General features: G+C 44.6%; 1 protein-coding gene across 9 annotated transcripts in view; it reads right to left on the bottom strand.

The window, feature by feature from the left end:
* The window catches only part of DOCK9 (dedicator of cytokinesis 9), a 254,190-nt gene extending 229,807 nt beyond the window's left edge, over positions 1 to 24,383 (bottom strand). For 3 of the 9 annotated variants that reach the window (XR_824484.1, XM_010831507.1, XM_010831508.1), the window contains exon 1: positions 22,690 to 24,383. Coding sequence is in view for 7 of the 9 variants with exons in the window: in XM_010831507.1 (XP_010829809.1) it covers positions 22,690 to 22,851 (162 nt within the window). In the remaining 2 variants the exon portion in view is untranslated. Of the gene's footprint in view, positions 1 to 4,192; positions 6,583 to 22,689 lie in introns of those variants that run through there. The other 6 variants (XM_010831496.1, XM_010831500.1, XM_010831501.1 and 3 more) reach the window with 3 other exon arrangements.
* Positions 24,384 to 24,458: the final 75 nt, after the last annotated feature.

Raw genomic sequence — 24,458 nt, 5'->3', positions numbered from 1 at the left:
GAATCCCTTGCAGTGGTAGAGTGTTGAGCGCCCCTCCTTCCCACCATTCAGGGCACACACACACACAGTGACGGCCCCCAACTCACTCAACTCATTGGTGCCCTACGTGTAGCTACAAAGTGTGGCACTGAGATAGACAACCTCTAATATCACTGTTAACAGGTTCTATGAATCACAGCCTAGTTTATGACTATACCAAATTCCCATTCCTACCACAGATGTTTATTCATACAGGCAACATGACTTTTTAAAAAATTAAATGGTTGAAACAGACATCTAGGTGCAAGATACTGAAACAGGCATGCTATTTGTGCTGTATCCAAACAAATGCTGGGGAAAATATTTTAGTAAGCGTTTTTCTTTCTAACAGTACAAGGAGGAAGAGTTTTATTTCAGCAAAACATATTCTTTGCTCAAATAGAAATGGTCCCTTTGTGATCTAAAGATCTAAAGGCCTCTTTGTTATCATCTGTGTGTGTGTGTATGGGGGGGGGGATGATTTAAAATAGTTTGTTAAAAAACAGTTTATGAAGTGTTTTCTCGCAGTGCAGTCAGAATTAGATTAATAATACATGGCGGAGGGTGAGGAGGAGCAGGGGGAGATGGGGAAGAGGAGGAGGAGAAGGCCTTCTGCCACAAGGGACGCAGTCTCAGAGAGCTCAGTGCATTCATCCCATAATCACACCTTATAGAATCATGTCATTTAAAATCATATTTGTGAGTGGAGCTTCCCAGGTGGCTCAGTGGTAAGGAATCTGCCTGCCAATGAAAGAGGCACGGGTTCAATCCCCAAGTTGGGAAGATCCCCTGCAGAAGGAAATGGCTACCCTCTTGAGTATTCTTGCCTGGAGAATCCCATGGACAGAGGAACCTGGCGGTCGCAAACAGCTGAACACAACTGAGTAAGTGAGCATTCCACTCCATATATACGTGTTATAAATAATCATGTCCCTAATCAAGGTCAATTAATTCATTATTTTTGTTCTTTCCTCCTAATTGTGCTCCTAATATAAAGTGGTAGTTTTTCTTTTCTTTCCATTCTTTTGTATGGCTTCTAGAAAAAAAATCAGAAACATGCTTATTAAAAACCCAGGCCTTACATATGGTAACTAATTTTTTGTGTTTAAAATATTTGATCATTATGTTTTAGAACAGTACATTCTAGAAGCCAAACAATATTAAACATTAAGTTTCATGTTTGCATTCAGTTTAAACTGTAGACAAGTGAAAAACTTTTAAAAAGTTAGGGACATATGATTACTACCATTTCACAAGCAGGAAATTGTATAAATGACCCAGGTGTTCCAAATAAATGTACACACAAGGAAAAAAAAAAATCCCCCAGGTCTGAATCATACTGTTAGAAGTCTCTCTGCCAGGTCAATGTGCAGGTCATGGGGCCACAGAGGACCCAGAGTCCCACCATGACAGAGACATCTTTTCCCAGAAAGGGCTTTGCTTGTGGGCATTCCACTAATAGCGTTCCTTAATGTAAAGCTAATGCCGGGGCACCATTTGAAGTGATGACATCACTATGGTTCACCACATGCAATGGAAAGCAGGCTGGGAGGAAGGGGAACAGTGAGACGTGCTGGCAGTCCAAGGTCTCTATAAACTCGTGCCGAGGTCCCTATGGAATCACCCAGTAAGTAATGAGCCACACAACTGCTGGTTTACATGCAGCTGTGATAAGTGCACTGAGAGAAGTGCAGAAGATGCTCAACCAGTCTGGGCTCAAATAAGCCTCTCTGAGGGAGACACTCTTGAGCTGTGGCCAGAGGAAGAGTGCAGTTGAATAAAGAATGGCTGAGCAAGCTGGGGAGAGGGGATAGCACAGCATGTGCCAAGATGCTGAGACACAAAAGAGCTTGCGGGTTTGGAGAACTGAAAGATGGCCCACTCAGCTTCAGCGCGGTGGTCTGGGGGAGAGCAGCACAGGCTCAGCCTAGTGGGGTGAGCAGAGTACAGATCGGCTGATAGGTGTATTAAAGACTGTGTGTCTTAGCCTGAGCTGCACGGGAAGCCATTAAGGGGTTTTAAGCAGAAAATGCAGATGACACCACCCTTATGGCAGAAAGTGAAGAAGAACTAAAGAGCCTCTTGATGAAAGTGAAACAGGAGAGTGAAAAAGTTGGCTTAAACCTCAACATTCAGAAAAATAAGATCATGGTATCTGGTCCCATCACTTCATGGCAAACAGATGGGCAAACAGTGGCTGACTTTGTTTTCTTGTGTTCCAAAATCACTGCAGATGGTGACTGCAGCCATGAAATTAAAAAGACACTTACTCTTTGGAAGGAAAGTTATGACCAACCTAGACAGCATATTAAAAAGCAGAGACATTACTTTGGTCCATCTAGTCAAGGTCTATCTAGTCAAGGCTATGGTTTTTCCAGTAGTCATGTATGGATGTGAGAGTTGGACTATAAAGAAAGCTGAGCACCGAAGAATTGATGCTTTTGAACTGTGGTGTTGGAGAAGATTCTTGAGAGTCCCTTGAACTGCAAGGAGATCTAACCAGTCCACCCTAAAGGAGATCAGTCCTGGGTGTTCACTGGAAGGACTGATGTTGAAGCTGAAACTCCAATATTTTGGCCACCTGATGCGAAGAACTGACTCATTTGAAAAGACCCTGATGTTGGGAAAGGTTGAATGCAGGAGGAGAAGGGGATGATGACAGAGGATGAGATGGCTGGACGGCATCACCAACTCAGTGGACATGAGTTTGGGTGGACTCCAGGAGTTGGTGATAGACAGGGAGGCCTGGCGTGCTGCGGTTCATGGGGTCACAAAGAGTCAGACATGACTGAGCAACTAAACTGAAGCAGAAAATGACATGTGGCCACACATGCATGGAGATAAGAACAGAGCCTCAGCTGCAGATGCGGTGGGAGACCACAGACAGGGTGGTGGTGGCTAAAATAATGAGAGTGGATGACATCACCCAAGAAGATGAGGGCCCTGAGTAACACAGATGCTACCACTAGCAATTACTGAAAACCCACCTCGCCCACACTGCTTCCATGGTACAAACCAGCTCAACGATGACAGTGATCACACACCTTTTTTCCAGATCCGCACGGCAATTCACCAGTAGCTGACTTACACCTTCTACAGTCACCCCGAGGTAAAACCAAGACTAATATTACACACTTATTCAGTATTTCATATATTTATATCCCATACTCTGGCTGGACCATATTTTACTTTTCTTTGATGACCTATATATGTTCCAATTATCCATTTTAAAATAAAGGAGTTTCTGAGCTTGAAGAGATAATCCAGTCCAAACCTGCCTTCACACAAGAGGAAGGGTAGCTCAGGGAAGTTAAGGAACCTGGACGACATTTGTCCACCCTGGTCATGGGCTGGGTGTTATAGGGGGATGTCCAGGACCACAGTGCCTGATTTCCCATGTAAACCTTTATTTGTGTCTTATTATAATATTCATGTGGAATTAAGTTGCTCTGCCAGTGGTAAAGCAAACAGCATAAGCATTCCACAAAAAAGTCTGGGTGTTCTGAAACCCAAAGAGACTCCATCTGTGCTGAGCCCAATGTGTACTCATTTCTTAGCTGATTTAACAGGGGGAAAAAAAAAAGAAGAAGAAGAAAAGATGCACGCTCCCGTTTCCCTGACCTCTGAGAAGGAAAAGAGACCTGCACTGGGTGCTCACCCTAGAACACACCTGCTTAACAGGGGCCCCCAAGGGGCCATGTATCGAACTTCAGGGACCAGACAGTGAAACGTGATCCCTCCAGAGATGACATCACACTTTCCTTCTACTGAAAAGGTATGGTTCCCCGCCCCCATCCCCAATCAGGACCAATACGAAAATGCGGGATAAAAAAACAAAAAGAATCCAATTTTGCTCAAACTTCTAAATAAAGCCTTCTGTTTAACCTCAGCCATGCTGAGCCCTCAGAGCTGCCATGCCTAAAACACTCTGCAAAGAAGACCTTTCTCAAGGGCCGTAATAACACGTCTCCTGCTTGACTGTTAGATTCCTATTTGCCACACCTGAAATAAAAACAACGTGAAACAAGGTTAGTCTTCAAAACCAGCCGCGTCCTTCGGGTCCTCTCAGCACTTCCCGCCCACCCTCTAGCCCCAGCGCCCGCGTCTCTGTTCTCAGACTATCTCCCAGGGTTCGCCATGCTCAGCCTCCACTGCTTCTTCCTGGGGAGCTCACCCTGCTGTTTCTGTGTGACGCTGAGTCTCAGCCCACCGTGGTGAGATGCGAGGTCCTGGGTGGTCAAGAAGACCCCACATGCGCCCCTGGTTTCGAGCATCTTTGTGACAGGACAGAAGACACTTCCACGTAGGATGGTGGGAGGACGGCTGAGAAGCCCGCGCACCACTCTGCAACCTCACAGTGAGGGAGGGCGTGGGGCTGCCTGGTCTGGCCTCTGCCAACTCCATCCCTGCTGAACCCCAGTGTTCTCTTTGCTAACACCCTGAGGAGCTTCTCAGAGGGGCAGGCAGAGGCTGGTCTCCTTGCCAAGATGTGCTTCCAACCTGAGAAACGTCCCGGGATGGTGGTGAGTGAGTCCACAGCAGCTGATCTGACAGCCTCCCCAACCACGTCTGCTTCACACTCGGCTGGTCCTCTGTGGTGAGTCACGGCCGAGAAGAGCTCACCTAGGACCTGGATGCAGAATGGAGCCACAGGGCAGGCGTGAAGGGACGCGTCAGAGCAAAGCCACAAGGGGTGCATCTTGCTAAAAGAAACGGAAGCCTCTGAAGACAGGAACCACCCCACCTCTGAGGCTCCAACTGTGCTCACCCTCTCCTGTCGGCAAAGGGCCGATCATCTGGCCAGGCACACAGAAAAGCGGAAGAAGCCTGTCCCTGATGGGATGAGCCCTTTTTGACCTCAAGTGCACTTACAGCACTCCTAGCTTTGGTTTCCATCTGAATCATGCAGAAGCAGAGTCCAGAGCCAAGGTGCCGAAATACTTTACAAGCTTCTGACCCAAGAGACTCGTTAAGGTTCACAAAGTCTGCAAAGGGCCTGTGGTTCAGGGCACGTAGTCTCGGTCAGCACCTCCCCCTTCGGTGCACCCTCCCCAGCACCCTGCCGGGCTGAGACCTCCCCAGTCTACCTCCTACCAGGACACCTCTCAAGGGAGGCTGCTTGGCAGCTAACACTCCCAATTCCTTAAACTCTGAGCACACAAACTCCTCTAGATCATTCTGGATTCTCTCCATGAATTCTGAAATGGGAACAGAGAGAAGCGATGGGGCAGATAGTCCGTCGTGGTGGACGACCCAAGGCCATCTGTATTTGCTTATGGATCAGAGCAGCTGGATTCATCTTGAGGGCTATTTTCTAAATTGGCATGCGATCCCAAGTGTACGGTGAGTGGGTAGTGGAAGAAGACAGCCACAGCGTCACCGGGGGTGAGTGGAGGAAAGAGAAAAGGGTGAGGAAGCTTGGAAACACAGTTCTGTTATATCTAATCACAGACAACAGGGTGGACAGGAAGTCAGAGAGAGGCATCAACGCCCCCTTTTACTTTTGTAATAAACCCAGACTCAAGAGTTTGGCGCTGGAAGCTCAAACATTGTATATTTGGAAAGAAATGGTCTAAGTGTCCTCTCAAAACCTAGTGTGGCAATTCTCTGAGTTCCTTCAATAGTCTTTCTGACTCATTAATCTTGTTCACAGACTCAGAGGGTGGGTATGTGGCCTGGGACAAGGTTCGTAAGAGCAGTTTATGAATGCACACATGAAGACAGCCAAGGAAACGATAATAAAACAACTCTTTTTTAATAAGAAAAGCAAAAAGAGTTTAAAGGGCTTTTTTTTTTTAATTCATTTCTCAATAGAAAAAAATTCTTAAACTATGAACTCGCTTGCATGTTTCAAGATCACCCACCCTTCTCCCGAATTCTTGAATTGCCTGCTTGCAGCCAAGTGCTCCAAGTCTGGGGCTGCAGAACAGACAACATCAGCAATCCTAAAACAGCTTCAGTGATCTTTTTTTTTTTTTTTAATGTTTCATTTTTAACAGAGGGTGATTAGAAATTATAAAAAAAATAATGAAAAAGGTTTTAAAGTTTTGGTACAGCTGAAGGTTGTTTTTGAAATTGAGACCATTACTGCCTGCTTTCCCTTTGGACAGGGCCCAGCATTTTTCAGATAAACACGCATCTGCAGAAACCATCAGAGTTTCCACTGGTTTTATAGCACCGGTCACAAGAGAGTATGACTTGGACAGCCGCCTGCAACCCTCCATAACACAAGAGGCATGTGCTCTAAAGGTGGTTGAGTTCTGAGGGTGAAAAGTGAAAGCGGAAATTCAGTATCAACTCTCTTGCATCCCTCCAAGTTCCCAGAAACTATCAATGTGCCCTCATTTATTCATTTGCCGAAGGGGGACTGGTGAAGTCCCACTCCAGTTAGCATCAAAGGGGAACCAAAAATAAGACTATGGTGTCCACTTTTCTGAAGTGGCTAAAACATTCAGGGCTCTGCCTACCTTCAATAACCCACACCCCAGTCATCCCCACAAGTCAGATTCTGGTGTGACTCAAGGCTCTTGGGCTTCCCAGGTGGCACTAGTGGTAAAGAATGCACCTGCCGATGCAGGAGACACAGAGATTTATGTTTGATCCTGAGTCGGGAAGATCCCCTGGAGGAAAGCATGACAACCCACTCGAGTATCCTTACCTGGAGAATCCCATGGATAGAGGAGCCTGGCGGGCTACGGTCATGGGGTTGCAAAGAGTCGGAGAGGACTGAAGCAACTTAGCACGCATGCATGCAAGGCTCTTGGAGAGAACATATTTAGAAGGAGCTCCCACACACCAACTTTCAGTTAAAAATACACACTCGTCCTTTTACAGCCCTTTCACTGGCTCTTTGCTGTATCAGGTCTTTCTTCAGATGCAGCACTCAGTTCTCAGCACTGACTCCAGAACACCAGCAGGGCATGGATACGAATCAGAAAGCAACATCTCTGTACCCTTTCTTTACAAGGCCCTGGGATTTCAGGCCCAGTGATGTAAGTTGCAGATATTTTCAGTTCACAAGAGCAGGAGCCAACCTTTCCAAAGCAACGTGCTAGATTTCCAAGATGCTCTTCTTTCTGGGAATTTGGTAACTTGCAGGTGGCAAAATGCAGCAGATAAGGCCATCACTGAAAATCTCACCCCCTCCCCAATTAAACATTTAAAGTTTGTGCTGTGGTGGTTTAGTTGCTCAGCCGTCTGACTCTTTGGGACCCCAGGGACTGTAGCCCACCAGACTCCTCTGTCTATGGGATTCTCCAGTAAAGAATACTGGAGTGGGTTGCCATTCCCTTCTACAGGGAATCTTCCTGACCCAGAAATCGAACCTGGGTCTCCTGCATTGCAGGCAGATTCTTTACCGACTCAGCTACTAGATAAACATATGTAGAAAACCTGTGCCTACCTGGGGGTGGAGGAGGGGGATGGGGGAAAGAAAAATGAGGTAAAAACATTCTCCTCCTATAATTCAAACAAAACCCCAAATACACACAGGAACTAGCATACAAACTCCATTCAGTTCTGCAGTTTGAAAACGAATGATAAATGGCTCCAAAATCTCCCATCATCTGTAGTGCTCCCCTTAGTTAGAAACTCCCCTCTAAAGTGCAAACACCCTTTGACAGATACATTTCTGTGAGCTATTTATACCACGGTGTGAATGTTTTAATCAGATAAGAGCCTAACATCTAGCTGAGATCATTCACACGCAGACTGACAGTGAAAGGAGAGTGGGGGTAGATTTCTGGAACACTGGTGGTGGGGGCGACTGCCCAGAGGACGAGGCACTGGCTGGGGGGAGTGTTCCAAAGGCCAAGGTGCAGCAGGAGAGAAGACATTTGACCCAAATGTAACCTTGTCCTTGGTAATGTCAGTAATTATCTCCCTGCAAGAAAAGGCTTTGCAGCCAAGTAACAAAGACACAGACTAAACAATGACTCTACATTCTCTTCTCCACTCCCTCTTACAGCTAGAGACCTCTCTGTGTACACATTATTGGAATTATTATCTAAATGTGCTACCTTACATTGACTGGCTCTTATGAAAACATTTTTAATCTCTGTCAGGAGACCACACAAATTTGACTTAAAAGACTTCATTCTAAGAGGCTTTAGGTAAAATAAGTCCTCAAAACTCTTTAACAGGAAAAGCTGGAAGTGCCACGCAGTTCAATGTATACACATGGCCGCCAATTCCCGCTGATGATCTAAATAGAACGTAACTTCACATCACTGTGCTCTCTTGGTCATAGAGAGTGGTAACAAACCAAACCCCTGGGCCTATAAAAGCCTTTTGTGGCTTTTTGTTCTGTTTCACTTGTGTGTCAGGGAGATGGGGGAAGAAGGGTACCTTTTCCACTGATGAGTCAGAAGGTACAGCACAGGCCTTCCTCACATTGAGGTAACCCTTGGGTTAACTTTAATTTCTGTGGTGCCAGAGAAGACTCTTGAGAGTCCCTTGGACTGCAAGGAAATCCAATCAGTCCATCCTAAAGGAAATCAGACCTGAATAGTCATTGGAAGGACTGATGCTGAAGCTGAAACTCCAATACTTTGGCCACCTGATGAGAAGAACTGACTCATTGGAAAAGACCCTGACCCTGGGAAAGATTGAAGGCAGGAGGAGAAGGGGACAATGACAGAGGATGAGATGGTTGGATGGCATCACCGACTCAATGGACATGAGTTTGAGTAAACTGTGGGAGTTGGTGATGGACAGGGAGGCCTAGCGTGCTGCAGTCCATGGGATCGCAAAGAGTCGGACACGAGTGAGCGACTGAACTGAGCTGAACAGTCTACACAAGATGACGACCCACCTGCAGCTCAGAGAGGAACCTGGGGGTTTTCTGACATGCAGAAGGACACAGCAGGGGACACCAGAGAGGGAAAAGGACCCCCAGGAGCCTGGGCATCCGCCCGGACGCAGAAGGAGGTTCACAGGAAATTACTGAAGCTCACACTTCAGGACCCTTCCCGGCAGAGCCCCTCCCAGAGTCCTGTATCTAAGCTGGTCTTTAGAGTTCCTATTAGTTCTCTTAAAGAGGGCTCTTAACTGTAGGAGCTTCAGGCCCGACAAAAGCTGAATCTGTCCCTGACCTGAAGGCTCCTCTGGCATTTGAACACAGCAAGACCAAAAGAGAACCGGTGATCTGTTCTCCTTCCTCTGCTCCATGCCAGCTATGCTTAAACCCATCCCTCCTCTCCCGTGCCTGCATTTGATTAATGGCATCACCACCTCCCAAGTTAGGAGACTTCTGCTGCTGCTGCTGCTGCTGCTAAGTCGTGTCAGTTGTGTCCAACTCTGTGCAGCCCCATAGATGGCAGCCCACCAGGCTCCCCCATCCCTGGGATAATCCAGGCAAGAGCATTAGAGTGGGTTGCCATTTCCTTCTCCAATGCGTGAAAGTGAAGTTGCTCAGTCATGTCCAACTCTTAGCGACCCCATGGACTGCAGCCCACCAGGCTCCTCCGTCCATGGGATTTTCCAGGTAAGAGTACTGGAGTGGGGTGCCATTGCCTTCTCCGAGTCAGAAAACTGGGCGTTGTTATTCCCTGCTCTCTCATCTATTTCCAGCGTGCAACAGTCAAGTAAATTCTAGCTCCAGAGAAAATCCCTCTGGTCTGACCTGTTCCCTCCATGACCTCCTTCAGAGAAAATTTGTCTGGATGCTCAGAGCTTTCACCCCTGGTCCCCCTTGCCTCCAGTCTCCCCCTTTCTGATTCTATAGCCCCCTCTGCAGCTGTAAGGAGGTCTCAGCTTTCCCCCCACCTCCCTGGGACTCTGCTCCTTCTGCAGACATGTCCTTCTCTTACCCCTTCATCTGGTTGACTTCTTTGTCTCCTTCAAGACTCAAGTAAGACATCTCCTCCTCCTTCCTTCACTCTGCCCCCAAGGTGAGCTACGAGTCCCTTGCAGGTTTTCTCGTGGTGGCTGGGCTTATCCCCATCACACTGTACCCCACTTAGGAGTTCACCAGGCCTTCTGAGAGCACGGACAGCGGGCCATTCACCATTGTTTCAGCAGGCATCCAATGGCTATCGGGTGTGACATAGTATTAAATATGTATTTGCTCTCTGCCCTGTTTCCTGGCCCAGAGCTTCTGAAACTCTGGTAATTCTGTGAGTAACAGGGGTGAGAATAGTACCCTGTGATACATAATAACTCCTTTTCAACTATGCCTGAGTTTATGCTAATAAGGTGACTCTTAGAACAGGAGGGGTTGGTTACCTGAGGAACCAACCTGGTGAATACAGAGTCTTATTTTTTGGCTCTGCTCCCTGACTTGCCAGGACGGGAGAGAGGCTGCAGGTTGAGTTCAATAACTGATAGCCAATGATTTAATCAATCGTGCCTACATAATAGGGGTTTCCCTGGTGACTCAGGGATAAAGAAGCTGCTGGCAATCCACAGGAGACGCAGGTTCCACTCCTGGGTTGGGAAGATCTCCTGGAGGAGGGCACAGCAAGCCACTCCAGTATTCTTGCCTGGAGAATCCCAGGGACAAAGGAGCCTGGCAGGCTACAGTCATTAGGGTGGCCGAGAGTCGGAAATGACTGAAGCGACTTAGCATGCACGCACCCCTACCTAATGGAGCTGCCGTGTTCACCCTAACACAGGGGTTTGCAGAGCTTCTGGGCTGGTGAAGACACAGAGGTGCTAGAAGAGAGGTCTGCCCGGAGATGCATGGACACCCCTCAGCCCTTCCCCACACCCTGCCTCACACAGCTCCTCCATGTGACTATTTCTGAGTTGTACCTTTTCTAACACACCAGAAATAGGAAGTGTTTTAAGTGTTTTTCTAAGTTCTGTGAGCCTTTCTAGCAAATGATCAAATCCAAGGCAGTGCGGGTTTGTGGGGAGGTCCGACTGATTAACAGCTGGTGAGTCAGAAGCACAGCTGACAAGCTGGGAATATATGAAGTGAAGGAAGTCTTGTAGAATTGAGCCCTTGACCTGTGGGGATCTGCATGAGATCTGGGCAGTTAAGAGTCCAAATTATTTAATGTGAGGGAAAAAACCCCACACATTTGGTGTCAGAAATGTTGTTAGGAGGGCTTCCCAGGTGGCACCAGTGGTAAAGAACCCACCTGTCAATTCAGTTGACACAAGAGACAAGGGTTCGATCCCTGGGTCAGGAAGATCTCCTGGAGGAGGGCATGGCAACCCACTCTAGTACTCTTGCCTGGAGAATCCCATGGACAGAGGAGCCTGGTGGGCTACAGTTCATAAGGTCGCAAAGAGCTGGACATGACTAAAGCGACTTAGCACAGCACATGCTGTTAGCAGAGAAAACATTTTTTCCAGTGTAATGGAAAAAAAAAAAAAAGTTTGGGTTCTCTTCTGATTGCTCTACAACAATAGAGAAACCCTAGAGAAATAAGAGTAACTTATAAGACTAATTCTTTGATGATGCTATTACAATGCTTTAATGATGCTATTTCATAAGCCCAGAAAACACAAGGAATAGCAAATGTGCAGAAGGGTAAAACTCTTCACAAATAGGACTGCCTGCCACCAAGCCCACATCTTAGACCTGTATAACATAAGCAAACTCTCATTACACAGACCCTGCAAAGGCAGAACCTACTCCAGAAGAGAAGAGAAAGCCTATCCACTGGCAACTAACTCCATGTCCCTCTGCTTAGGCTCACAAGTCACATCTACTTCATTTTTCTAGAATATGGGTTTTTCTTTGGCAGCAAAACAGATGTTTATTGAAATGCACCCTGGGATAAAGCCTTGGATTGTTCACTGACATATGAAAAAACTAATACTTTATCCAATATATCAGCACTGAGATGACAACAAAAAACATACACACATACACAAGTAGACACAGTCAAATACAGATTCTCACACACACACACACACACACACACACACGCATGCACGTCCAAAACTTAACACACATTTAAATGTAGGTAAGGAGGGAAATGAATTATCTTAAAGGAAAAACTAGAATTCACTCTTCATCTGTTAAGATACAGATACACTTCCTGCAGACACAAACAATTAGTTTGGAAGCTCTGGTAGTACCTCTGCTTGTAGTTTGCTGGGACTCCTTTTGTTAGCAGAGACCGGATACACAAAAATGTAGATTCAAACCAAGGTTACCTGAGGATGCAGCTGCTACGCTGGAATGTTGCTTTCACCAAAATGCACCAGTCTTCATAAAGACAAGCTCGATCTCCTCTATGAGCAGGCTGCTTCACAAGAGAGCAAATTTACAAATATACACATCTCTACACTCAGTCTTTATCCCTTAGCCCCTGAACCTTTATCAATATATGCTTTATAAGACTACCTAATTCAGCAATGTGTGCAGTACAACCTGTTTATAGATAAATCTTAAAAGTGTAGTATTTGTTTCTCCAAATTTATTGTTTCCATTTTTATTAAACTGTAATTGAACTCACAGCTGGATAAGAACTTTGCTTCTATAATGGACAAAGAAACAAAGACCAGTACAAAAAGGAACAGAAAATATAATGAAGACAGGATCACAAGTCAGTGTCTAAGGAATGGATTATTCAAAACACAAAATTGAGAAAAATGAGTGTTAGGGGTAAGGAAGGAATCAAATTAGGGCCTCGACTAAACTATATATCAAATAAATTCTAGGTTTACTAAAGCAAGGGTTGGCAAACTTTCTATAAAGGATCAGCTAATAAATATTTTAAGCCAGAAAGTACATATTATAGATCTCTGTCACAACTATTCTGTTCTGCCACTAAGAAAGAAGATATAGATATGAAAAAAAATGGCCTGAAAAAAATGCCAACTAAACTTCATTCATAAAACCAGTTGGCAAGAAGGACCCTTGGATGCAAGAACCAAATATAATAGTAAATAAATAAATAATCAAGAAAACAAATTCCAAAAGAAAACACTGGTGAATATCTGATCTGAGATAAGCAAGAATTTCTAACCATAAAAGTAATGGAAGAAATTACTGAGGAAAAGACTATTATGCTTATCACTTACATTTAAACTTCTGTTAGTAAAATAAGTGCTATAGCTATTAGTGTTAGTCACTCAGTTGTGTCTGATTCTTTGCAACCCCATGGGCTCCTCTGTTCATGGAATTCTCCAGGCAAGAATACTGAAGTAGGTAGCTACTCCCTTTTCCAGGGGATCTTCCCAACCCAGGGATCAAATCCGGGTCTCCCGCATTGCAGGCAGATTCTTTACCATCTGAGCCACCAAAATTAAAGGCAAATGATAAAACGGAGAAATACTTGAATATGACAAAAGATATAAATTTGAAAATTATCTTTTGCCTCTCAAATTGGCAAAATGATGCTGGCAATCATCAGCTATATAAAACAAGACTAATATTCACTAGGTAGATGAGCTGGTAAAGAATACGCCTGCAATGCAGGAGACCCTGGTTCAACTCCTGGGTCAGGAAGATCCCCTGGAAAGGAATGGGCTACCCACCGGTGTATTCTTGGGCTTCCCTGGTGGCTCAGGTGGTAAAGTATCTGCCTGCAATATGGGAGACCTGGGTTCGATCCCTGGGTTGGGAAGATCCCCTGGAGGAGGGCATGACAATCCACTCCAGTATTCTTGCCTGGAGAATCCTCATAGACAGAGGAGCCTGGCGGGCTACAGTCCATGGAATCACAAAGAATCAGACATGACTGAGCAACCTGTTCTACACCGGCAGCACAGAACAGGAATGTAACTTGGATCAATCATCAAGCAATAAAACAATATGCATTAAACAGCTTTTAAAAATTTCATTCCTGTCTTAACAAGTTCATGTTTATGAATCTAACCTATAAAAATAATTATAGACCCATAAAAATATGTTTGGGTAAAGATGTCCTCAGTAAACATAGTCTATAACACCTAAATGCCTAACAAAAGAAAAGCATTAAAATAAATTTGGTATATACATTACAGTGGAATATTAAGCATATATTAAATAGTGTGTTAGCAGAACACTATGGGCATAAGAAAATGGCCATAAAAATGATAAGAGGAAAGGGCATCAGGATTATTTATGGGATATACTATTTTTTATATTTGTATAAGCACAGAAAGATATCAGAAAACATGCACTACATGTTATATGTGAAAATTAAAGTGTTAGTCACTCAGTCCTGTCCAACTCTTCACAACCCCATGGACTGTAGCCCACCAGACTCCTCTGTCCATAGAATTTTCCAGGCAAGAATACTGGAGTGGGTAGCCATTCTCTTCTGCAGGGGATCTTCCCCACCTAGGGATTGAACTCGAGTCCTCTGCATTGCAGGTGGATTCTTTACTGTCTGAGCCACCAGGGAAGCCTGTACTACATGCTAAACAGTAATTAATTCTGAGCTGTGGGATTATGGCTGATTTTGTTTTCCTTTTTATATTTCCCTGTAGTCTCTAAATATTCTAAAATAATTATGTATTCTAAACATGAAAGACAATCAACATTACTTTTAAAAAGCAAAAAAGTTGTTGCTTCTCATCATTTCTGAAGGAGAAATATAAATCAACTACTTTGAATATCTAAAAAGCAAGACTTGAACAAAGCAATAACGGCCTTTACTCATTTGTTTCTATTCAGTATTTCTGCTGCTCTTTCCTCTTTAATGTCTATGAAACAGCTACCAATTCCAAAAGGTTGAAGACCTCCCAGAACAAACACATTCCAGCCTCCACAATGGAACATTTCAGAATTCTTCAGGGAGATTTAGCACTAGTGGTCATGCTTCCAGAAGTTGAGACAAAATTAGTACTAATTTGAACCCTGGTGTGAGTCTTACTGCCTAAGCATACAGCAATCTAAATTGATATCATTCTATTGAGCAGATAACTCCATCAACCGCTTAATAAAAAGCCATTATGAAGGCAAACTGCTTGAAGTCACAAGGGGAGAAAACAAATTTTCTTGTCTTCAATTTTTTTAAAAAAATCTCAAAACAGTTATTTCTGGAGGACAGTCTGGCTATAGATATAAAAACCACTTAAATAGCAAATATTCTTTGACGCAGCTATTCCAAGTCTAGAAGTCTGTGCTAAGAAAATAACAAGTGTTTAAATTACAGATGGAAAGATGTTTATCACAGCATTTACAATTGGAAAAAATGGGATACTGGGTAATGTGTTAAATAAAATGTCACTTCCAGATGTCTGTGTGAAGTTTGTGAATACGGGGAACTAATACTTTACAAAATGCTACAAATTGGTTGGTACCAAAAAAAAAAGGTAAAAATTTAGGCCTAAGTCTGCCTTAGAGCCTAACTTAGTCCATCTTTAAAAAATATAGAACACTCGAGGAGCAGTTTCACATGTTAGATCTCCAAGCATTCATTATCAAGGTCATGGATCTTTGCCCTTAAATCAACGTTTGGTAGAATAACAATGTCATGAACAAACAAATAGACAAAATGTCACCTCCTCCAATGTGACTGTTTTTTGAGTCCCCTCAAAATTCCCCATGTGACACTGTCTGAAAGGGAAGCCTTTGGGGGTGGAACCCTCAAGAAGGGGACTGGGGCTTTCTACAGAACAGGCTCCAGAGAGCTCGCTCACTGCCTCCTCCAAGAGAAGTTACTGTGAAAAGACGGCCATCTGCGAGCCAAGAAGCAGGTCCTCGTCAGGTATTAGATCTGTAGATGCCTCCATCTTGGGTTTCCCAACCTCCTGCAGGAAATAAATGGGAGGGGACTTCCCTGGTGGTCCAGTGGTTGAGACTCTGAGCTTCCGACTCAGGGAGCCTGGGTTCGGATCCTGGTCAGGGAATCAGATCCCACATGCCACAACTAAGAGTTTGCATCCTGCAACTGGAAGATTCCATATGCCACAACAAAGACTGAAAACCCTACGTATCGCAACTAAGACCCAGTGCAGCCAAGTAAATATGAAAAAAAAAAAAGAAGGAAAGAAAGAAATGGCAGTTGTTTACAAGCTACTCCATCTATGTTATACCATTAATAGCAGCCGGAAATGGCTCATCCACACAATGAAATGACACCATTAAGAATGAGAAATAAACGTGTACTCAGTGATATGGAAAGATGTTTGTGAGTCTATTCAAGCAAGTAACAAGACTATATAACAAAATACCATGTATATTATTATGTATTACTTGGGTTGCCAGAATAAAATATCACTGACTGAGTGGCTTAAACAACAAAAATTTATTTTCTCACAGTTCTGGAGCTTGAAGTTCAAGGTTAGGGTGCCAGCACGGTCAGCTGGTGCCTGGTAAGGACCCTCATTCTGGCTCGCAGACAGCTGCCTTCTTACTGTGTGCTCACATGGCAGAGAGAGATTTCTTACTCTTAGAAAGGCCACAGTCCTATTGGATTAGGGCCCCACACTTATGATCCCCTTTAACATAATTATATCCTAAAGACCCTATCTCCAGACGTAGTCACATTGTGGTTCTGGGCTTCAACATACAAACAGGAGGGTGGGGAGAGACAACACAATTTAGTCCACAGCAACCCATTATAAAATTTTTATGAATAAAACTATACATGGATGAAATTCTAGAAGTGTTAGTCACACAGCCGTGTTCGACTCTTTGTGACCCCATGGGTTATAGCCCAAAAGGCTCTTCTGTCCATGGAATTCTCCAGGCAAGAATAATGGAGTGGGTTGCCATTTTCTTCTCCAGGGGATCTTCCCAACCCAGGATCAAACCCAGGAGGTCTCCTGCATTTCAGACAGATTCTTTACCATCTAAGCCACCAGGAAAACCTAGAAGGTTTGCTTCAAAATGTTTCTATCAGTGGTTATCTTTGTGCAGCAAACACCACAGGCTTGGTTTCCACAATGAATGTTAATCTCCTGCTTATGATTTAATAAATATTAAAAAGATGGTCAATTCTTAAAAAGCACTGCGGAAAGGGACAATATAAACTCTCTTGTGCTAGCTCGCGCTGGCTGCACTCACAGCATCAACAAAGCAACGCAATCCCAGGACGCAGCAAATGGATCTAGGAATCAGAGCAGACTGTTCCTTGAAAACATCAGCCGAGTTTACTGCTCCAGTCAAACAGGCAACAAAATCCACATGGCATCATTAGGAAGGATATGAGAAATAAAACGGAAAACACAAAGCCATGGTCCCATGACCGAACCAAGAACCAAAGGAGTGTTCCAGAAGGCAATCAAGCAGATTTCTGCTTTCTTACACCTCAAGACAGTTATCACAGTTCAAGAAACAGTTATGAGAGAACATCTAAAAAATACAAAGATTCAGCCTTTACCTTCCCCACGGCCTCAAGCTGATGTGTATTATTATCCCAGTCTCCACTAACCCTGGTCATTGATTACACCGCAACCTCGGCCTTACCCTCCCACCAGCCCACCCATCCACACAGCCCCGCAGCCCCACAGACACACACAAGCAGGGCTGAGGCTCTTGCGATCATATCACCTTCAGCTCTGTTCTCTTTGCACGGTGCACACAGAATAAACCAAAGGAATTTCATAACCAGTTGGTGTTTCACACGAGGAAGGCCTGTTTCGCCTGGAGAGACTGAAGTGGTCTCTGTATAAAATTCTATACAGCAGTAAAGTTTGAGAACATGTTGAAGATGTGCAACAAATCTTTCAATAGGAGGACCATGAAATATTTCAAAGCTTTAAGGAGGCAAGAAAAAAAGATCAACTGTCCATTTACAATGGGTAAGATTATCACTCTATTATCCCAACATGTCATGAAAGAAACTGAGGATGAGCTTGTCTAATCCCCTTGCAACTTGCAGTAATGTGCTGTCTGTGAAGGGCTGACAGAATCCTAGCTGCTATCAAGGTTAGAACTGAATGGCTTCTCCCACGTCAGTTACATTACACAAAACGAGAACATGCTACAGATAATCCCACAGTTCCTCAATTCTTCCATGACAGACACATCAAGAAGGGAAGCAGCTACCACCGGCAATGAGGAAAACAGGTCAGGTCCTGGTCAACAGGGCTGGGTCTATCACAAACCTTCACAGACGAGGAAAAACTGGGATTTACAAGAGTTTTGTCTCAGCTCGAGCTGCCCCTCCTCATGGAAGGTGCCTGGGCAATGGGTGGGGCCTCCTCCGCCAGCGGAGACTGGAGAGCTTTCTCCTTATTTCTGTACATCTAGCACCCAGCACAAAGAAGCACTCAAGGGTGTTCCTTTTTCACTCTAATTAATTTACTTCTTTCTTTATTTGGCTGTGCCAGGTCTTAGTTGCAGCATGGTGAGATCTAGTTCCCAGGCCCCCTGAATTGGGAGCACAGGGTCCCAGCCAAAAGATCAGCAGGGAAGTCCCCTCAAGGGTGTTTCCTGAATGACCTGGACAGTCCATTACTTAGAAAAGAGAAAATGTTAGGAAAATTCTGTACTCAGGAATAAAATCTACCCTAACTCAATCCTGCCCCTCCACCATAGTTTGGAATTACTGGTCAAAATCAACCTGAGCCTCAAGGGATACACTCGAAGTTCAGTCAGTCCACAACTGCCAGAGAAGCCCTTTTCCGCAGGTACTACCCACCACCGAGCTGATTCATGTCTCTTGGACATAAAAGGAAAAAAAGAGCTTCCTGCACAAGATCGGACAGCTGCAGCCTTACAAAGCTAATGTCCGCACTCAAGACATCAGATTTTTAGTCAACTTTACTAATCTTAAAAAAATCACAGAGGTAATTTTTAGGTAACAGATAAAGATGTAACATGCACTGTAAGTGTTAATTGAATGATATAAAAACGTCTTAATTCTGATTTTGCCTTTAGCACAACAACAACAAAAAAGCAGGCAACTTATGTTAAAATAAAAAGTAAAAAAAAAAAAAGCAAGCTACACAAAACAAGATTTTTATGGAAATTAAATTAACATTAAAAAAAAAAAAAGACATCTGTATCTCGTCACATCTAGAAAAGCACTAAAATCCTTCATGGTGATGACTATTTCTCATGACTAGCCAAAGCTTCACGAGACTGGTCAAAACCTTCTGGAAAAATGTATGCCTGACTGCATGTACTCCCTCCCCCTTCAAAATCACATATATACTTATCTCCCCACCCTGCCTCTTTTCACAAAGAGATCTGAGGTGCTGTCTCCCAAGCTGCAGTTCTCATTTTGCCCCAAATGAAACTTAACCCACACAAAAAAAGACATCTGATTTTGCTTCAGAGCCAACCTGAAGGTTTGTTCTTCACCAAAGTTCTCTACTAGTTTATTAATTCATGCTCTGCTTTGTTTCAATGGGATTTAAAGTGATTTACATAAGCAAGAAGAAGATTAAAAGTATTTTGATAAGCCGATGAGAAAAAGCAGGCAGTGATAAAATAGTGGTACAGGAAAAAAAGAAGCAAAGTTTAAAGGAAATATAAAACAAATCATTTTGAAAGAGCCCATATATCTGTTAGAATCAGGTCATGTGTGTGAAACTAAGCTTTCTTTTAACAGTCAACTGAAGAGGTGGCTGAGGTCAGTTACGTGAATCATAATGTATATAAAATAAATACAATTCGATTAGCACTTATGCTACACAAAGTAGCTCCTCAGGAAAAGCGCCATCATTCAGAGCATGAAGAGAAGAAATTCCTTCCAGGGCTCTTCATAAAAGAAACACTAAAAAATAGAAATAATTATAATTGCTAACAATTAGCACTAACTTACACGAAGACACTGTCCTAAGGACTTCAGATACAGTCATTCATTTAACAACCTTATGAGGTAAGTACTGTTTTTATCTGCATCTAATGGATAAGGAAACTGAGGAACAGAGAGGTTAGGTAAATTGCCCAAAGTCACACAGCCAGCAAGTTGTGGATTTGGGACTCTTAGTCACTATACTATGGTGACTCTTCGCCATTCCGAAAGCAAATGAGCAGCACCCTCCACACCCTCGTGGTAGACATCACCTAAGTAAGGATGTTTCTCATGCCCTTCACTGTGGGCAAGAGAAAAACACAAAGCTTAGTTCAGAAGCAGCAATTCCTCTGAGGCCAGAATGAGCCAGTCCACCCCAGTGAATTCTGACAGACAGGCAGATAACTGGAGTATTTCAGAGTCTCTAGAAGAGTGGTGGCCTCATGAACGTTATTTTTCCTCCATACGGTTTATTATGTACTGAGTGGCCAGGGAGGGGGTTATACTCTGAGGAGCGGTGAGGGACCGCTCTGACGTGCTGAGAGTTAAGATGCAGCCACAAGCCAGTCACTACGTCAGCTGAAAGAAGGACAGACACTCTCCTAACCAAGGCTGAGGAGCCTGACAAAGACCTACAAAGGATCAGTCTAATTTGTATGGAGCAGGCCCAAGGGAGGGCCACGGGGCAATTCTCCCTTAATCAACAGCTTGGCTGGATCAATCCAAAGGATGAGAAGGTCCTCAGAAGCCCACGCCATGGAACAGGTCTCAACAGAGCCAGTCTGGATAATACACAAAGATAGCATCCTCAACTGTCGCTGAAGGACCATAGCAAACCCCTGGAATGGCCAGCTTAGGACCATGCAACTTCTTAGGATAACTCCAAGACAAAAATGTTTTGGGGAAAAAAAAAAGCCTGGTTTCAGAAGACCTTCTCAACAGCTTCTCTAAGTTCGAGTTCAGGACCATAAAACCATTTCCTCAGAATTCACTCATTAGCTGAGCATTTACTAGGAGTCAGGGATTGTTCTGGCTGTTGAAGGCAGAAGCAGTCAGTAAAACAGACAAAAATCCCTGCCATCATAAATCTTATTCCTGTGTAAGCACTGTAAGTAACACTTACGGCATTAGTCTCACCTAACTCTGTGTCAGGGGTATGGCGGGGACTCAGAGAACAGTGCACAGGTGGTGTGGCACAATTACATCAGGGGGCAAGGAAGCCTCGCTGCCATGGAGAACTCTGGGCAAAGCCCACCAGGAGGCCAGGGTGGACCAAGTAAGCGCCCGGGTAGAGATCCCAGGGGAAAAGGTCAGAGAGAGGAGTGAGGAGAAAGGTGAAGAGGAGGAAGCAGGGCCTGGGGGGCACGCTGGGGATGGACCCAGAAGTCATCTGAAGGATTCTGGATCTGACTCTGAGCAGAAGGATGGTCTGCCTTCCCTTCCCCAGAGACCACTGTCAGTTACGCAGAGAAGACTCCAAGGGGTCAAGGAAAGAGAGGCTGGGAGGCCAGTTTGGAGTGAGAGGGTACACCCTTCCACCCACAGCACCTCGGCCACAGGCACATGTGGTCTTGTCAACTTTCCGGGTATGCTAGTGTGGGCAAGGGTGGCAGCTGAGGGCATCCGACCCGAGGCACAGGACCGGGGCTTCACATCCAGTCCTAGAGTCCCAACAAAGCCCTGGGGCAGTTTAGTATTCCCTCATGCAATAAACGGTAAGGAAAAACAAGCAGGGTCTCTCGCAGGCAGGTTAACCAAGCACCAAGTCAGTGAGGGCTGCAGGAGCAGTAAAGAAGCTGGTGGCGTGGGAGAGGGTCTAGCACCATGGCCAGGCAGTCCTAGGGCTGCCGGGGTGAGGGACTACCCCAATGGGACAGACACTCTAATGGGCCAGTCCTCCTCAGCTGTGATGCCAGTCATTCGCAAAAGCATATCCCAAAGTACTTAGAGTTTAAAATATTTAATAGTTAAGACAGCACCACTTAAAACTGCATGCCCACACGTAACACTCATGCCTTCCAAAATGCATCTGAGGCTCATCCGAGGCTCTCTTTCCCTTTCCTCCCAGGGATTCTGAGAGCTAACACCATGTAAACCTCTCCCTAAGACGCATCCTCTCTTGGAGCTCCTGCAAGGCTGGGCCGACCTGGTTTGATCCTGGGAGGGGAGTGGAGTGTGGGGGGAGAGATGTGGCACGCCAGCCCTCCGGGTCTCGGGTGACAGCCCACGACCAGGAAGGTTTCAGGGGTTCCACACACCCTGCTCTGGACATACTGGGCTCCTGCTGGCCATCCCCCTCCACAAAAAACGCCCACATGTATTATTCCCCACTTGTTTGGACAAGAACTGCCATAAGAACAGAAGGAAAAACGGCAAGGCATTCTGAGGGAGGAAACCAACACGGAGCTTTCTCATGAGCCTGGTATTTGTGAGAAGGCCGCGGAGAGGCACACCCATCTGTGACTTGACACCTCCTCGTGCCCCGGGAAGGAGGAACCATCACAGGAATGTCAACTGAGCATCTTTTGACTCTCAAGAGCCTTCACTCACAAAATTCTAAATGGCCAGATTTAAAATAATAAGCCTGTAAATATCTTTCTCACACCCATTACAGTTTTCTTTCATGTTTCCTTTACATTTCTGCCCCGAATCAAAGGATGAACCACAAGCCATTAGTAAGGAAAATCTAGCCAAGTGAAAGGATAAGAGGTAAAGGGACTGAGCAATTCACCATCACAGGTAGAGGGTTCAATCCCTAAGACCCTAGATACCAGCTTTGACCTCTGTAATTTCTGGCACTATACTGAGAACATGTAAGCGCATACAGCTAACTCAGAAAACTGTTCTGTGACCACAGGCCTTACTCCAGCTGCTCTCTCTGCATGTATTTCAGGTCTGATTAACACATGACATTCTCACACATACAAACAGGCACCTCACAATTGGAAACTGAAGGCCACTCACTACCCACTGACACATGCAAGCTATATATACATAAGCATACTGAAATAAATGAGTATATTTGCTTTACAAGTAAAGGCTAGTTTTATTCTAACCCCAACCAACTACTTGTTAATTAAAAGACAGCATTTACCAGACAGGAGGCGATCAATAGTTCTGAGTCTTCTTTTGTCCAATTGTATGCTGTGCATTCAAGGGCATTATTCTCTCCTTGATGTTTGCACATATAAGCACAGTTTCTCTCGAAAACGGTGCGGATGCCTTTAAACAGAATCACACTAGTAGTGCAGCCCATCCCCAAGCTGTGGATGCTCAGGTCTCTAGCAATCTCTACTCCATTTCCACACTATCTTCCTTGGCTCTTCAGAGCAGACTCCCACTGTACCATCTTCACGACAGGCAGTTGCCGACACCAGAACAGAAGGGAAGCTCCGAGCTGCTGTACTAAATGCTGCTCCTGCCCAGCCGCCTGACAAAAAAAAAAAAAAAAAAATTCCGAGCTCCGAGTGTAACACAGGAGGTGTGGTGCAAAAAAACAAGATGACACACCTCAGATGCACCAAAATCTTTAAAGTATTGTATTTTTTCCAACAGACTTCCTCACTGTTAATACCAAAGGATAAATAAGCAGAAGATGTACATGCGGTTACTGGAAAACTGCCGGCTCCGGTGATTTGCTCGGGATTGTTCTGAATCTCAGAACCTGCCCCAAAATGAAAAAGACGGAGCCAGACAGTCACCCTGCTGCAGAGGCTGCCGGAGGCACAAAGAATGTTCATCTGCTGCAAGAAACCTCGCTCCCAGAATGCTTAGCCCAGCATCTATATTAGCAAACATCTCTTTCCTTGACCTAAATATGCTGTTTGTTTAATCCTGCATCAGTGAGGAACAGAGAAGCAAAAGGGGGAAAAAAAAAGTCCAAAAAATGAGAGGAATCACTAAGATGACTGCTGCTATGGAAACATGTGTAAGCCCACTTCAAACAACCTTTGGCGTGTGTGGGTAACAGCTTGCTGACAGCAAACCACAGGGGAACACGAAATTGCTGTGTCAATCTTGCCTTCTGCCCACTCGACTCTTTGCTGGAGAGGGGGCTAGCAAGTTTGCACTGCTTAAAAGAAGAATTCTCCCCTGTCTGGTACCCAAAGATGCAAATGAGAACGTGGATACAGGGTTACCTGGCGCCTCCTGAAGCAGCGCTCTGGTATGCAAGGGTAAATGCACACTTAAGAGCCACAGGCAACAAGGTTATTATGTTTGGTACATAAGTAATCCAAATCCTTCAACTGCGCACTGAACTCAGTAACACTGTTCTACCTTGTGATATCTTTGGGACTAGCTGATAGGAAAGCTTGTCACTGATATAATACCAAGTTGACTCTTGCCATTTTTCCTTCTAGAAAATGAAAAGCAAATTGTGTAAAAAGACCATCATGAACACACAAGGAAACCCCTCCCACCTACAACATGTATCTATAAAAAAGTTACTGCTCTTTTAAAATCTATTCTGACATGCTTCCTTATTTCATAAGGCAACAGATGGTTTTCATTTTCTAGCTATAGATTTCAAAGTTAGAGTGAATTATAATTGAGTACCTACAGGTTAGTAACAGAAACCTGTGTCATGCAGGGAAGGTAAATCTTTAGAGAATAACATGCAATCACACAATTCCAACATTTGTGTTTTCTACGGCTATTAGGACCAACAGATAGCAGAAGTCTAGGATTTGTCTATCTCCTGAATTTTTATGCAAAGTGTATCAAATAGCTACAGAGATCAAAGGAGTAGATACTGGCCACATGCAAAAAAAAAAAAAAAAAACCCAGAATAACTATATGTGGTCTACAGCAATCAGCTTCAGAATGGTAGCTCTGTTGAGAGAGTAGCAGTGAAAGGTATAA

Source organism: Bison bison, unplaced genomic scaffold (assembly GCF_000754665.1).
Source record: "Bison bison bison isolate TAMUID 2011002044 unplaced genomic scaffold, Bison_UMD1.0 scf7180017864527, whole genome shotgun sequence".
NCBI lineage: Eukaryota > Metazoa > Chordata > Mammalia > Artiodactyla > Bovidae > Bison > Bison bison.
This window is presented reverse-complemented; position numbering and strand designations above follow the sequence as displayed.